The sequence below is a fragment of the Dryobates pubescens genome, chromosome 31 (genome assembly GCF_014839835.1).
Source record: "Dryobates pubescens isolate bDryPub1 chromosome 31, bDryPub1.pri, whole genome shotgun sequence".
Classification (NCBI taxonomy): domain Eukaryota; kingdom Metazoa; phylum Chordata; class Aves; order Piciformes; family Picidae; genus Dryobates; species Dryobates pubescens.
The window spans coordinates 10,626,932-10,639,079 of NC_071642.1; the positions used below are offsets into that span (position 1 = coordinate 10,626,932).

The 12,148-nt window shown below is 56.4% G+C and overlaps 1 protein-coding gene across 1 annotated transcript; it reads left to right on the forward strand.

Moving 5' to 3' along the window:
* The first annotated feature begins 148 nt into the window (after positions 1-148).
* ERLIN2 (ER lipid raft associated 2) lies at positions 149-11,401 on the forward strand. Its single transcript, XM_054174861.1, has 11 exons — positions 149-304; positions 401-482; positions 870-916; positions 1,359-1,420; positions 2,367-2,492; positions 4,970-5,043; positions 5,682-5,740; positions 6,931-7,022; positions 7,364-7,453; positions 9,883-9,962; positions 11,048-11,401. The coding sequence occupies exons 1-11, from the start codon at positions 198-200 to the stop codon at positions 11,255-11,257; spliced, it is 1,029 nt and encodes a 342-aa protein (XP_054030836.1). The 5' UTR covers positions 149-197; the 3' UTR covers positions 11,258-11,401.
* The last annotated feature ends 747 nt before the right edge of the window (positions 11,402-12,148 follow it).

Below are 12,148 nucleotides of genomic sequence, written 5' to 3' on the forward strand. Positions count from 1 at the left end.
GGATGCACGGCGGCGGGCAGCGCGGTACGGCTCCGGAGGGTCTCGAACCTGCGACCCCTCCGTTCCCGCTCCTCCACCGCCCCCTGGCGGGGCGGCGGCGGCGGGGCGGCGGCGGGGCCGGTCGCGCTGTGATGACGTAACTGCGGCGCCGGGCCGGGGCCGCCCGGGAGAGCTGCGGAGCGCGCCGGTTACCGGGCATGGCCCAGCTGGGCGCCATCGCGGCGCTTTCCCTCAGCTTCCTGGCCGCTGCTTTCCTCTCCGCCATCCACAAGATCGAGGAGGGGCACATCGGCGTCTACTACCGGTGAGGCGGATCCCGCCGCGACCCCCCTCCGCCGCCCGGGCGGGCCCCGCGCAGGCCGCCGCTCACCGCCACCCCTTTCCTTCTTTCCTTCCGCAGCGGCGGGGCGTTGCTGACCTCCACCAGCGGGCCCGGCTTCCACCTCATGCTGCCCTTCATCACGTCCTACAAGTCAGTGCAGGTGCTGCTGGGCCGCTGCCCTCCCGCCCGTCGGGGAACGGGGGCCGCGCCGCGGGGGTGGGCTGGGCTCCGGCGGGGCTGGGAGAGCCTCCCGCTGCACCCCCGGGCTCGGCGGAGCTGTGGGGCGGCGGATTGAGAGCCGCCGTGGTGTTTGGCTGGCCGGGGGGCTGGTTCGTGGCGGTGCCTGCGCCTGCTTGCGGCCGGTACCGGGGGAGAGGCGCATTTGGGACTGTCGCTTAGAGCTGGGCTCGGGGGAACGAGTGAGGCAGGTCCGGCTCTTGCTTTCGGTGGGCAAAAACCTGTGGCTGTTTCATGTCCTCATAAGCAAGCAGGGTTCGAGCAGGGCAAATCCAGGCTCTTAAGCTTCTTGCCTTAACTCTTTCCTCAGACCACGCTGCAGACAGATGAGGTGAAAAATGTCCCTTGTGGTACCAGGTGAGATGCTCAGCTCCTCCCTCCTTTATTTCTGCTAGAAACCTTTTGGTCCTCTCCCTTCCACCACCCCCCCCAGCAGATGGTCTCTCATGGGCTGGGTTCCCCCCAACCCTCCCTAGGTGAGGTCCTGGGGAGGTTTTGTAACTCCTCACCCCAGCTGCTGAGCCCTGCTGGGATGGTTTCTGTGCAGCCATCCTCACAGGCTGCACCAGGTTTGCCAGGTCTGGGTACATATTGCATGGTCCAAACTCAGGAGACACCTGCCATGGAAGCCTGCTGCAAGGATTTGTGGCAGGGGAGGGGAGTTGCTGGGAGCCCCAGCAGTGGACACTGTGCTCAGCCCCCTAGAGGGAAGGGTCCTCAGAGCTGCCCACCCAGAGCAGCACTTAGCTGCCAGCAAACTTCATTTATTCTTTCCCCCACCTTTTTCTTCCTTTTGCAGTGGAGGAGTGATGATCTATTTTGACAGAATTGAGGTGGTGAATTTCCTCATCCAGAGTGCAGGTGAGTTCCTCACCCTGCAGATCCTCCCATCCTCAGCTCTCTGTGCTCCTGCCAGCATGGGGTGAGGCAAAGGGCTGCTGTGTGGCAGTTCTGGGCTCCCCAGTTCAAGGAGGACAGGGACTGGTTGAAGAGGGGACAGAAGAGATGGTGAGGGGACTGGAACATTTGTGATGAGGAACAGCTGAGAGAGTTGGAGCTGTTCAGTTTGAAGAGCAGAAGACTGAGGGGGGATATCATCAGTGCTGATCAATACTGCAAGGGTGGGGGTCAGGAGGAGGGGGCCAGGCTTTGTTCAGTGGTGCCCAGTGACAGAGCAAGGGGCAATGGTCACAAACCTGACCCTCAGAAGTTCCATCTGAGCATGAGGAGCAGCTTCTGTAATTTAAGAGTGATGGAGCCCTGGAGCAGGCTGCCCAGATTGGTGGTGGAGTCTCCATCTCATTCACAGCCCATGTGGACGTGTTCCTCTGTGACCTTTGGGTGACCCTGCCTTGGCTGGATGATCTCCAGGGGTCCCTTCCAACCCCTGCCATTCTGGGATGATGCTGTGGCTGTGCTTTGAGCTGGCACTGGGCTGTACAGAAATGTTCCCTGCTGTACCTTGTAAAGCCTGGGTGTACCCTAAAGCAGCACCAGAGACATCACTGAGTCCCAGCTTGGCGGGGCTGGAAGGGACCTCTGGAGATCACTGAGTCCAACCCTTCTTCTGAAGCAGGTTCACCCACAGCAGCTTGCCCAGGACCACAGTGTCCAGGTGGGTTTTGAAGGTCTCCAGAGAAGGAGACTCCAGAGGCTGTGGGCAGCCTGCTCCCAGGGCTCCAGCACCTTCACAGCCAAGAAACTTTCCCCTTCAAGTTGAAGTGGAACCTCCTGGGTTCCAGTGTGTGCCCAGTGCCCCTTGTCCCCACCCCAGCTGCCAACACTGGTTTCTGCTCTTCTTTTGCAGTGTATGACATAGTCAAGAACTACACAGCTGACTATGACAAAGCTCTCATCTTCAACAAGATCCACCACGAGCTCAACCAGTTCTGCAGTGTCCACACGCTGCAGGAGGTCTACATTGAGCTCTTTGGTGAGCTGCTCCTCTGAGCTCTTGGGCCCATGGCTCCTGCAGTGATGTTTCTGATGGGTGTTTGCTTTGCTCTGCTGGTGCAGAGCTCACCACCCCCAGGTGATGGGTTGGGCTTTGCTGGCTCTCTTTTTCCACCCCTTAATCCAGCATCTGCTCCCTTTGGAGTCAGGGTTGTTAGCCAGCTGCCACCACTTGCTCCTTGTTATCTCTTGGTGCTGAATGCTTCAGGATGTTGCAACTGGGAAAGAAAAGAAAGGAGGGGGGAAAAAACCAACCCAGGCTTGCCAGAAGTAGTGGAGGGCTCAGGGAGTGGAGTGGTGGTACTGGGACTTGTCAAGTCAGCCACAGGGTTTGTCAGTCCAGATGGGAAAGCTCTGCTCTGCTCTCTGCTGTTACAGAAAGCACTCCTGGCTTGGCTTAGCTCTGTGTGCCCAGGCACTGAGAGCCAGTGCTGGAAAACAGGACTTGGCCAGGGCCTGCTGGCCCTCCCTCCCTCACCTTGGGCAGCACAAACACTGGAGAGCACATTCCAAGAGAGCCTGAAGGAAAAAAATGGTTGTTTCCTGGTAGGAACAGAGCAGTTGCTGGAGTGCTGAGTGGTTTATTGATGGCTCTGGAGCGAGGAGAGATCCCTTGCAGCATCTGGGCAGGGCAGCAGTGCTGACTGCAGCACAGCATTGCTGCTGTGGATGGGTTTGGGCCCCAAATGGGCAGGATTTGTTGCTGAGAGGAGACAGAGTGTGTGCAGAGCTCTGTGCTCTGCTCCAGCTGGGCTTGCCAAGGGGCCTGCCTTTCTGATGTGCCTCTGCACGAGATGCAGAGCTGGGGCTCAATTCCCCTCCTGTTTCTTTGCCAGTGGAGCCTCCAGATGTCAGCAGCTGCTGCTGGCAACTGCTCGAAATGGACTCCAAGCCACTGCTCTGCACAGAAGGAACTTGTCTGAAGTCCCCTGTGACTGTTTGAGCTGACCCTTTTCTGTCCCAGGGGCTCTGGAAGTGGGGCTCAGCCCCTTCCCAGCAGATTGATCTTGTTCTGTGCCCCCCCAGCTGTGAGCAGGTGCAGGGGACTGATAACAGCTGCTTCCCAAACTCCAGTGCCAGTTCCAGATAGCTAAGCTGGGACCAAAGCAAATAGCTGAGGGGTGTGATGTGATCACTTTCAAGGCCATTACAGTTTTGCTTTGCCATTGCACTTCCCAGCAGGCCCCAGGATCCTTGGAGCTGTTCCCTGAAGGAGGGGGGTGGTGGTTGGTGTTTCCTCCTGCAGCCTCTCAGCTCCACTGAGGCAGAGAGCCATCACTGATGGGCTGGGTGGTTTTGCAGCCTGTTAAACTAATGCAGCCACTTCACACTGCTGCCTTCCCATTGTCTCCTGCTGGCACTGAGGAGGTTCTCAGTCAGTCATGATTTAGCTGGACACATTGCTCAGCATCCACTTGGGAAGGCATCAGTGGTGAAATGGCTTAGAGCACAGCTTCTTTATCCCAGAAGGGCTCCTTCTGGCTCAGCAAGATTCCAAGTGCAGCTTATGGAAAGGTGGGAAGAGTTTCCTGTCATGCCTGCCATGGTGCTGGAGCCTGCCCCAAGTGCTTGGTGCTGGTCAGCTCTGCTTGGTGTGCTGGGAGATGGGAACCTGCCTTGGGCTCTGGGATGGTTTTTCCTCAGCCCAACACTTCTACATCAAGCTTAGATTTGTACTTCCAGGAGTAAGAACTCTGAGGTGCTGGTTGATGGCAGGCTGAACATGAGCCTGCAGTGTGCCCAGGCAGCCAAGAGGGCCAATGGCATCCTGGCCTGCATCTGGAACAGTGTGGCCAGCAGGAGCAGGGAGGTCATTCTGCCCCTGTACACTGCACTGGTTAGGCCACACCTTGAGTCCTGTGTCCAGTTCTGGGCCCCTCAGTTTAGGAAGGAGGTTGACTTGCTGGGACCTGTCCAGAGCAGGGCAAAGAAGTTGGTGAGGGGCTTGGAACACAGCCCTGTGAGGAGAGGCTGAGGGAGCTGGGGTTGCTTAGCCTGCAGAAGAGGAGGCTCAGGGGTGACCTTATTGCTCTCTACAACTACCTGAAGGGAGGTTGTAGACAGGCAGAGGTTGGTCTCTTCTCCCAGCCAGTACCAGAACAAGAGGACACAGTCTCAGGCTGTGCCAGGGGAGGTTTAGGCTGGAGGTTAGGAAGAAGTTCTACACAGAGAGAGTGATTGCCCATTGGAATGGGCTGCCCAGGGAGGTGGTAGAGTCACCATCACTGGAGGTGTTCAGGAGGAGACTTGATGGGGTGCTTGGTGCCATGGGTTAGTTGTTTAGGTGGTGTTGGATGATAGGTTGGACTCGATCTTGAAGGTCTCTTCCAACCTGGTCTATTCTGTTCTGTTCTATTCTGTTCTGTTCTGTTCAGCTGGTTGTGGAGGTGCTGACAGCAAGCTGCCTTGAGGGCTCTGGAGTTACTTTGTGATTTGTTTTTCTCCCCCCTCAATCAGATCAGATTGATGAAAACCTTAAACTGGCCTTGCAGCAAGACCTCACCACCATGGCTCCTGGATTAATTATACAGGTAAGGAGGATTCCACTTGGGCATGTCTGAGGGGCAGAGCATAAGGAGGGGTGAGGGCTAAAAGGGAACTGGTGTAGAAAATGGCTTTGTAAGAGAGGCTTGAGGAATGGGAACAGCTTCCTTCCTTCCTCTTAGCTGCATGTGTTTGGTCTCTCTTGGTGTTACTCTGAGTACTCACAGAGTGGCTCAGGTTGGAAGGGTCCTCTGGGATCATCCACTCCAACCCCCCTGCCCTGGGCAGGGACACCTCTCAGCTAGACTCAGCTGCTCAAGGCCTTATCCAACCTGGCCTTCAACACCCCCAGGGAGGAGACAATCCACAGCCTCCCTGGGCAGCCTGTGCCAGACCCTCACCACCCTCACACTGAAGAGCTTCTTCCTCAGCTGCACTCTAACCCTGCTGTGCCTCAGCTTAAAGCACTGCTTCTCCCAGGCCCTGATCTTGTGTTGGGTCAGGAGATCCTTCAGTGCAGCATTTGCTCTCTGGGCTTTGGAGCTGGTCAGCATTTCTGCAAGCCCTGGCAGCTGTGAGGGGCAGAGCATGCCCCCAGTGTCAGCTGCCCTCCTCGGCAGCCTCGGGGCGTTTGGCCTTTGATTGCTGGCTGCCTGCCGATGATTGCTCTGCTCTCTCTTTCCAGGCAGTTCGAGTTACAAAGCCAAACATCCCTGAAACAATCCGGAGGAATTACGAGCTCATGTAAGTGCCTGAGCCTTGCACCTTTGTGTTCCCCCAAAGGCTCAGCCGGCCCCAGGAATCTGTTTGCACAGCCTGCGGTGATCTGCCTGCCCTCTGCCAGCCCCCGGGGCGGGCTGCGGGGATGAGCTCTGTGTCTGTCGGCGCTTGAAGGGGCTGGCAGGTCGCTGCTGAGTGAGGAGGTGCTTCTGCTCGGGACACTCGAGCTCAGGGAACGATTTGCCCGGGGGCTCCTCCCTCTCCACGCTGGCCCTGGTGTGAAGAGGCCTCCCAGAGCGGGGGAGTGAGTGGCAGGTGGATAGACTCCACCACTAATCCCTGCTGTTTGACTAGGATGGAGAAACTGTTGATTCAACAGGCTGAGGACTTGCAAAGCTCTGGAATAACTTTCTTTAGCAGCACTTGACACCCTGATCCCTCTGCAATGCTCTGAGCCAGCTGCCTTCTCTTGCCTGTGGTCATTCAGCAATGCCTGCACTCCCGGAGTGCTCTGCCAGCAGGGTCCCTGTAGGCCAGAGTAAGATTCCCCCCTCAGCCATTTTGCTTCCTGAGCATTTCACATGACCTTTTGGGACCCTGGTAAGTCATGTGTGGCATGGCCAGGAGAGGCAGAATCCCAGAGCAGCCTGGGATCTGGTGCCATAAGAGGATGTGTGTTGAGAGAGGCTCAGCCTCCACTCTCACCTCCATTCCCTGACTGGCAGCAGAGCATTTGATCTGAGTACACACTTCAAAAACTTCCTGGTGCTTGTGCAAGACAGAGACACAAGGAGGATCTTGTGCAAGGAAGATAGAGAAGACTTCAGCAGGGAGCTCCTTGGTTGAGTGGTGATCTCTGGTTTGATTCCAGAGTGGGGAGAGGGCTTTTATTTCTTACTTGAAACAGTTCCCTCATTAACAGGAGCCCCCAAAAACCTTACAGATGCTCATGGGGGGTGAGCTGCAGCTTGATGAGTGTGCTCTAGCAGCCTGCAGAGAGGAGCAGGGAGCATTTCACACTCACCTGGCTGCTGGGGAGGGGAGGAAAGGACCCCTGGGTGTAGAAGCAAAGCTCAGAGCGTGCAGGGACATTCCCTGCCTGCCCCTCAGCAGGTGTTGGCAGGAGGACTGAGCCAGCAGCCTGTGCAGGGCACGTGGGAGCTCACACCACTTCAGAGCTGAGGGTTTGTAACTGGCTTCTTCTGGCCCCCCAGGGAGAGTGAGAAGACAAAGCTGCTGATTGCAGCCCAGAAGCAGAAGGTGGTGGAGAAGGAAGCGGAGACGGAGAGGAAGAAAGCCCTCATCGGTCTGTGTGCCTGTGCTGGGGGGCAGGGACTGCAGGGAGGGCTGGGACAGGCAGCAGGAGGAACCCAGGCAGCAGGGGGGGATGTGCCTGGCTCACTGCTGGGTGAGCTGCTGGGGCTGCTGCTGAGCTGAAACCCCTCCAGAGTTGTTTCAGGTCGCCTCAGGCTCTCCCCACAAACACAAACCAACACCTTGGGAAGGCTGAAAGTGCTTCCCACAGCTGACTGCCACCAGAAGGGGGTTGTGAGGAGTTCCATGGCTGAAGCTGCTTCTGGATTTAGGAAGGCTGAGTGCTGACAGCTTGGACATTTTCTTTCTTTGTTTTGTTTTTTTCCATTTCAGAGGCAGAAAAAATTGCACAAGTTGCTGAAATAACTTATGGCCAGAAAGTGATGGAAAAGGAGACAGAGAAGAGGATTTCAGAGATTGAAGGTGAGCAGGGAGCTTGCCAAGAAGCAAATGTTCTGGGCTGGCTTTTATCTAAAGGTCCTGAAGCAGCTCAGCCTGGAGTTAAGTAGTTCCTGCAGTGAAGTCTTGCTCAATGCAAGCACAGCCAGCAGGGCCAGGGAGGAGATTCTCCCCCTCTGCTCCACTCTGCTGAGACCCCACCTGGAGTACTGCATCCAGCTCTGGAGCCTCTGTTACAGGAAGGATCTGGAGGTGCTGGAAGGTGTCCAGAGAAGGGCCAAGAGGATGAGCAGAGGGCTGGAACTCTCTCAGGGAGTTGAGGCTGTTCAGTCCTGAGAAGAGAAGGCTCCCAGGAGACCTTCTTGTGGCCTTCCAGTGTCTGCAGGGGGCTACAGGAAAGCTGGGGAGGGACTTTTGAGGGTGTCAGGGAGGGATAGGACTGGGGGGGATGGAGCAAAACTAGAAGAGGGGAGATTCAGATTGGATGTGAGGAAGAAGTTGTTCCCCAGGAGGGTGGTGAGAGCCTGGCACAGGTTGCCCAGGGAGGTGGTGGAAGCCTCATCCCTGGAGGTGTTTGCAGCCAGGCTGGAGGTGGCTGTGAGCAACCTGCTGCAGTGTGAGGTGTCCCTGCCCATGGCAGGGGGTTGGAAGTGGCTGATCCTTGAGGGCCCTTCCAGCCCTGACAGTTCTGTGGTGCTCTGATTCTGTGACAGCCCCCAGGGTGAATTCACTGAGAGCTCTGACTGCAGCCCATGGCTGTGGTACCTTCTGTGATCTCTCTGAGGAGGCTGCAGGCTCTCAGCGAAGGGGAAGCATCCTCCAATGTTCCTGTGCTGTCTTGTGAGGCAGCCACATCTCTGTGATTACTTGCAGGAGGGAAGGGTTGGGAAGCTTTGTGTCCTTCTCTTGCTTAGGACTCTTCCAGAACCTGCCTCTTTCTTGGAGGGAAGGAGGAGGCACCCAAATGTAGCTGTGGAACAAAACCTGGCTGAGGTCTGCTGTGTGGCTTCCTAAAGGCTGAGAGGAGGGAGCTGCTTCCTTGGCCTTAACCAGGACATCTCAAATCTCTCTCTACTTTCCAGTTTTGCTTTCTCCCTCTGCTTTTGGTTTTGCTGTTAACTGCTTTTAGGGACTGGGATTGTCCAGAGGCAGGAACAGGAATGTTCCTTTGCAGGCTGTGCTGCTTGGAACTCTCTGTCTCCAAATGATCTCCCTGGGGGGGTTGTACTGCTCACTGAAGATGTGCCCCCACCCATCTGAAGCAGTGCCAAGGAATTGCCAGGACACAAGAAGGGGTCTGAGTTTCCAGCTCTGAGTGGCAAGGCCTTGTTTTCAGCCCCATTCATTACAGGCCCTGTCAGGCTTTGCAGAAGGCCACTGAGGAGCCAATTAAGAGGTTTACAGATCAGCAGCTTCTCATTAAGCAACTCTTTGCAGGAGTACAATGGGGTCTATTTCTTCTACATGTGTGTCACTGGCTGTCAGGCCTTCAGCTCTGTGCTGGCAGAGGACTCCTGTCCCACTCCTCTCTGGTGCCTCTGGCCAGGACCCCACTTCTTTAGGCAAAGGAGAGGCAGTGGTGGGCCAGCCCTTGCAGCTGCTTACGTGCTGCTGAAGTGGAGCAGCTCCCAGAATTCCCTGCCAGGGTAGGTAAACAAATGGTTCCTCCAGCTGGGCAGCCTCAGATCCAGCCTGGGGTGTGTTGCAGTGCTGTGGCTTCCTGTCATGGCAGGAGTGGCAGGAGATGAGAGCAGAGCAGCCAGGCTGCACTCCGTGGCCTGCCACCACCCTGGAGGGACAGGAACAGGGCTGCCAGGCAGAGAAGGGAAGAGCTGCTTTCCTCAGGTGTCTCTGCTAGGAGTCAGGGAGCTTCAGTGTCCTGCAGGCTCAGCTCCCAGGCACAGCTGGGGGTGGTGCAGAGCAGCAGCTCTCCAGCATCTGCCCAGGGGGCAGAGCCTGGGAAGGTTTTGGTGCCTCTGCGTGCCGGGAGCCAGCCCTCGGCAGCCCAGGCGAGATCCCCCCTGGGGAATTGCTTTCCCAGGCACTGAGCTCAGCTGCAGCACAGCCTGGGCTGCTCTTGGAGCCCTCTGCACATCTCCTGGGTAAATCCCACTTTGCTGTGCTCTCAAGCAGGAGAGTTTTAGTGGCTGGCTGGAGAAGAAAGAGTGCTCCCAGCCCTCGTGACAGGGCCTGGAATAAAAACCTCCTGCTTGGAGAATGCTTTGAGGTCTGCAGCTGCAGCTTGCTCCTTCAGCTGTCAGCCTGCAGTGGCTGCAGTTGAGATCCTGTGTCTGGGATTCCCATTTCTTGTTCCCCTTTGCCCTTGTTCTGTCCCCTGCAGTTCAGATGTGGTACTGGCCACTTGAAAAGAGTTCCCAGCTGCAAGTGGAGCTGACCTGGCTGGAAATGAAAGGGAAGAGCTGGATGTCAGAGCAGGGCTTTTTGTCTTCCAGATGCTGCATTTCTGGCAAGAGAGAAGGCCAGAGCTGATGCTGAGTGCTACACTGCAATGAAAGTAGCTGAAGCCAACAAGGTATTGTTGTTTCCTTCTGCTGTGCCTTCAAGCAGGGCTCCTGACCTGAGGCTCAGAGAAACACTCAGCAAGAGTATTGTTTTGGGGGGGGGAGGTTGTGTCCATTGTTGGCTGCTTGGGGCTCATTGTTAAAGTCAAAAAGCAAACCAAAGCCATCCCCCACCCCCCCCAGAACAGTTCTCACTGAGACCAAACCAATTTGATCCTTCTTTGCAAATTCCTTTTCCTTCTCTGGGCAGATACATTTCTGGCAGGCTGCAGGAGATGTCATCTGGAGCTGTGCCTAGATGCCACTGTGGCTCCCACTGTAGGCTGAGTGTCAGCTGTGGGGCTGCCTAATCAGAAATGCCAGGCTTCCCAGGCCTGCAAGCAGGCAGAGCAGGGGATCTAGGGGGACAGGCAGCCTTGGAGTCAGCAGGTGTTCAGGTAAAGAACAAACGGAGCTGATCCTCTGCACCAAGCTGAGCAGGAAACTGCCAAAGCCTCTGTGCTGCAGAAAGGGAAAAGCAGCCTGGAAATGGAGAGGTTCCATGGCTGGGACTGCCAGGCTTGTTCCTGCCCACAGCAGGTTCCCAGGACAGCCCAGCAGGGAGGCTTTCTGCTTTGGAAGGGTCAGTGAGAAGGGGCAGAGGTGTGGGATGTTTGTGCAGGGCTGTGTCCCAGTTGTTCTGCCCTCTCTGTGCTGATGTCACTGTGCTGGAGGAATCAGCTCTGCCCTCCCAGGCAGCCTCAGCAGCCTCCCCCCTGGAGAAGAGCCTCTGTGTGTTTGGCTTTCCAGCTTGCATTGCAAGGGCTCCCTGTGAGTGATGTCCTTCCCAGCATCTCCATCTCTGCTCCATTTGGCTGGAACATGTCCCCAGGGGCCTCCAGCACTCCCTCATTCTGCCATGGAGCCACTGGGATTCAAGGGCTTTGCTCACAGCCACCGGAGGAGGAGAGCCTTCTCCTGGGCACTGCCTGCCTGCTGGTGGTGTGGAGAAGTTGGTGCCTGCTGTGCTCAGGACAGAAACCTGCTTTTGCCTGGATCCCTGAGCTGCTGGTGACCTCCTTGTGCTGGTTTTTTCTTGCCCCCTCTGCCTGTGCAGCTGAAGCTGACCCCTGAGTACCTGCAGCTGATGAAGTACAAGGCCATCGCAGCAAACAGCAAGATCTACTTTGGCAAAGACATCCCCAACATGTTCATGGACTATGCAGGAAGCCAGAGCAAGCTTGCAGAGGGACTGGCAGAAGGCCTCCAAGAGGAGGATGCAGCAGGAAGCAGTGAGGACACAAAACTGCTTCATAATGTCAACTGAGAAGGAAGCTTTCTGGTGGTTTTCTACCAAAACAACCAAGAGCTGGGAAGTTCCTCTTTTGCTTTGTCCTTCTCCCTTCCCCCTCCTGAAAGAGATGAATCAGACTTGATCCTTTCAATCTTTTGTATGACAATTAGACACCCCCCCCCCTAAAACACCCCAAACCCTTTGGTATTGTTGGGGTAGGGTTTGGGGGGATTCCTTTTTTGGTGCTGGTGATTTCTAAGCAGCCAGCTCCAGGTATGTCCTCTGGATTCTCCTCTCCCTGCTCTTGGACATCCTGAACTCTGGAGAGGTTCACCAGGCAGCTTAGGTGAGTCCTCAGCTTTGGATTGAGGTGGGTTGTAGCAGCTGGCAGTGAAACAGAGTGGTGAGGGTTTGGTGGGGGAGGGGATTTGCTGCTGCAGCTTGGTTTGGCTCCTTTGGGTTCTTGTTTCTCCTGTTGGAAGCCTCAAGTACTTTTCTTTCTAACCCCCTCTGAAGAAAAGGTGCTAGACTTTTGTACACTACACCTGGCTGCTTGAAGGCCCAGGCCTTGCCCGGCTGGTCTAGCAGCCTGTGTCTGTGCTCTGGGAGCAGCAAATGCACAACCCCCACCTCTGGCTGTGAGCCCCCTTGGCTGGGGGGCAGCTGAGGCCCCCTGCAGAGTGACTTGCAGCAGCTCAGCTGAAATCCTGCAGCTCACTGAGTTGCCATGGGGGGGGATCAAAGCCTTAGCCCATGTCTGATGCAGGTAGAGGCCCAAACTGTTCATCTTCTCCATCTTAGCACTGCTTTTGTTCTCCATGTGTCATGGGGTTTGGAGGTGGTTTGGGTGTTCTCCCCAGCAGCTCAGCTGCTGGGTGAGGGCTGTGGGCATGCTGGTGGAGGCAGCATCCTGCCAGCAGGTCA

What these genes read in the sequence shown, in the direction of transcription:
- ERLIN2 (XM_054174861.1), top strand. Translation starts at nt 198, where the DNA reads ATGGCCCAGCTGGGCGCCATCGCGGCGCTTTCCCTCAGCTTCCTGGCC. An exon ending in CGTCCTACAAGTCAGTGCAG is followed by an intron (nt 483 to 869) that starts GTGCTGCTGGGC and finishes CTCTTTCCTCAG; the next exon opens with ACCACGCTGCAGACAGATGA. An exon ending in AATGTCCCTTGTGGTACCAG is followed by an intron (nt 917 to 1,358) that starts GTGAGATGCTCA and finishes TTCCTTTTGCAG; the next exon opens with TGGAGGAGTGATGATCTATT.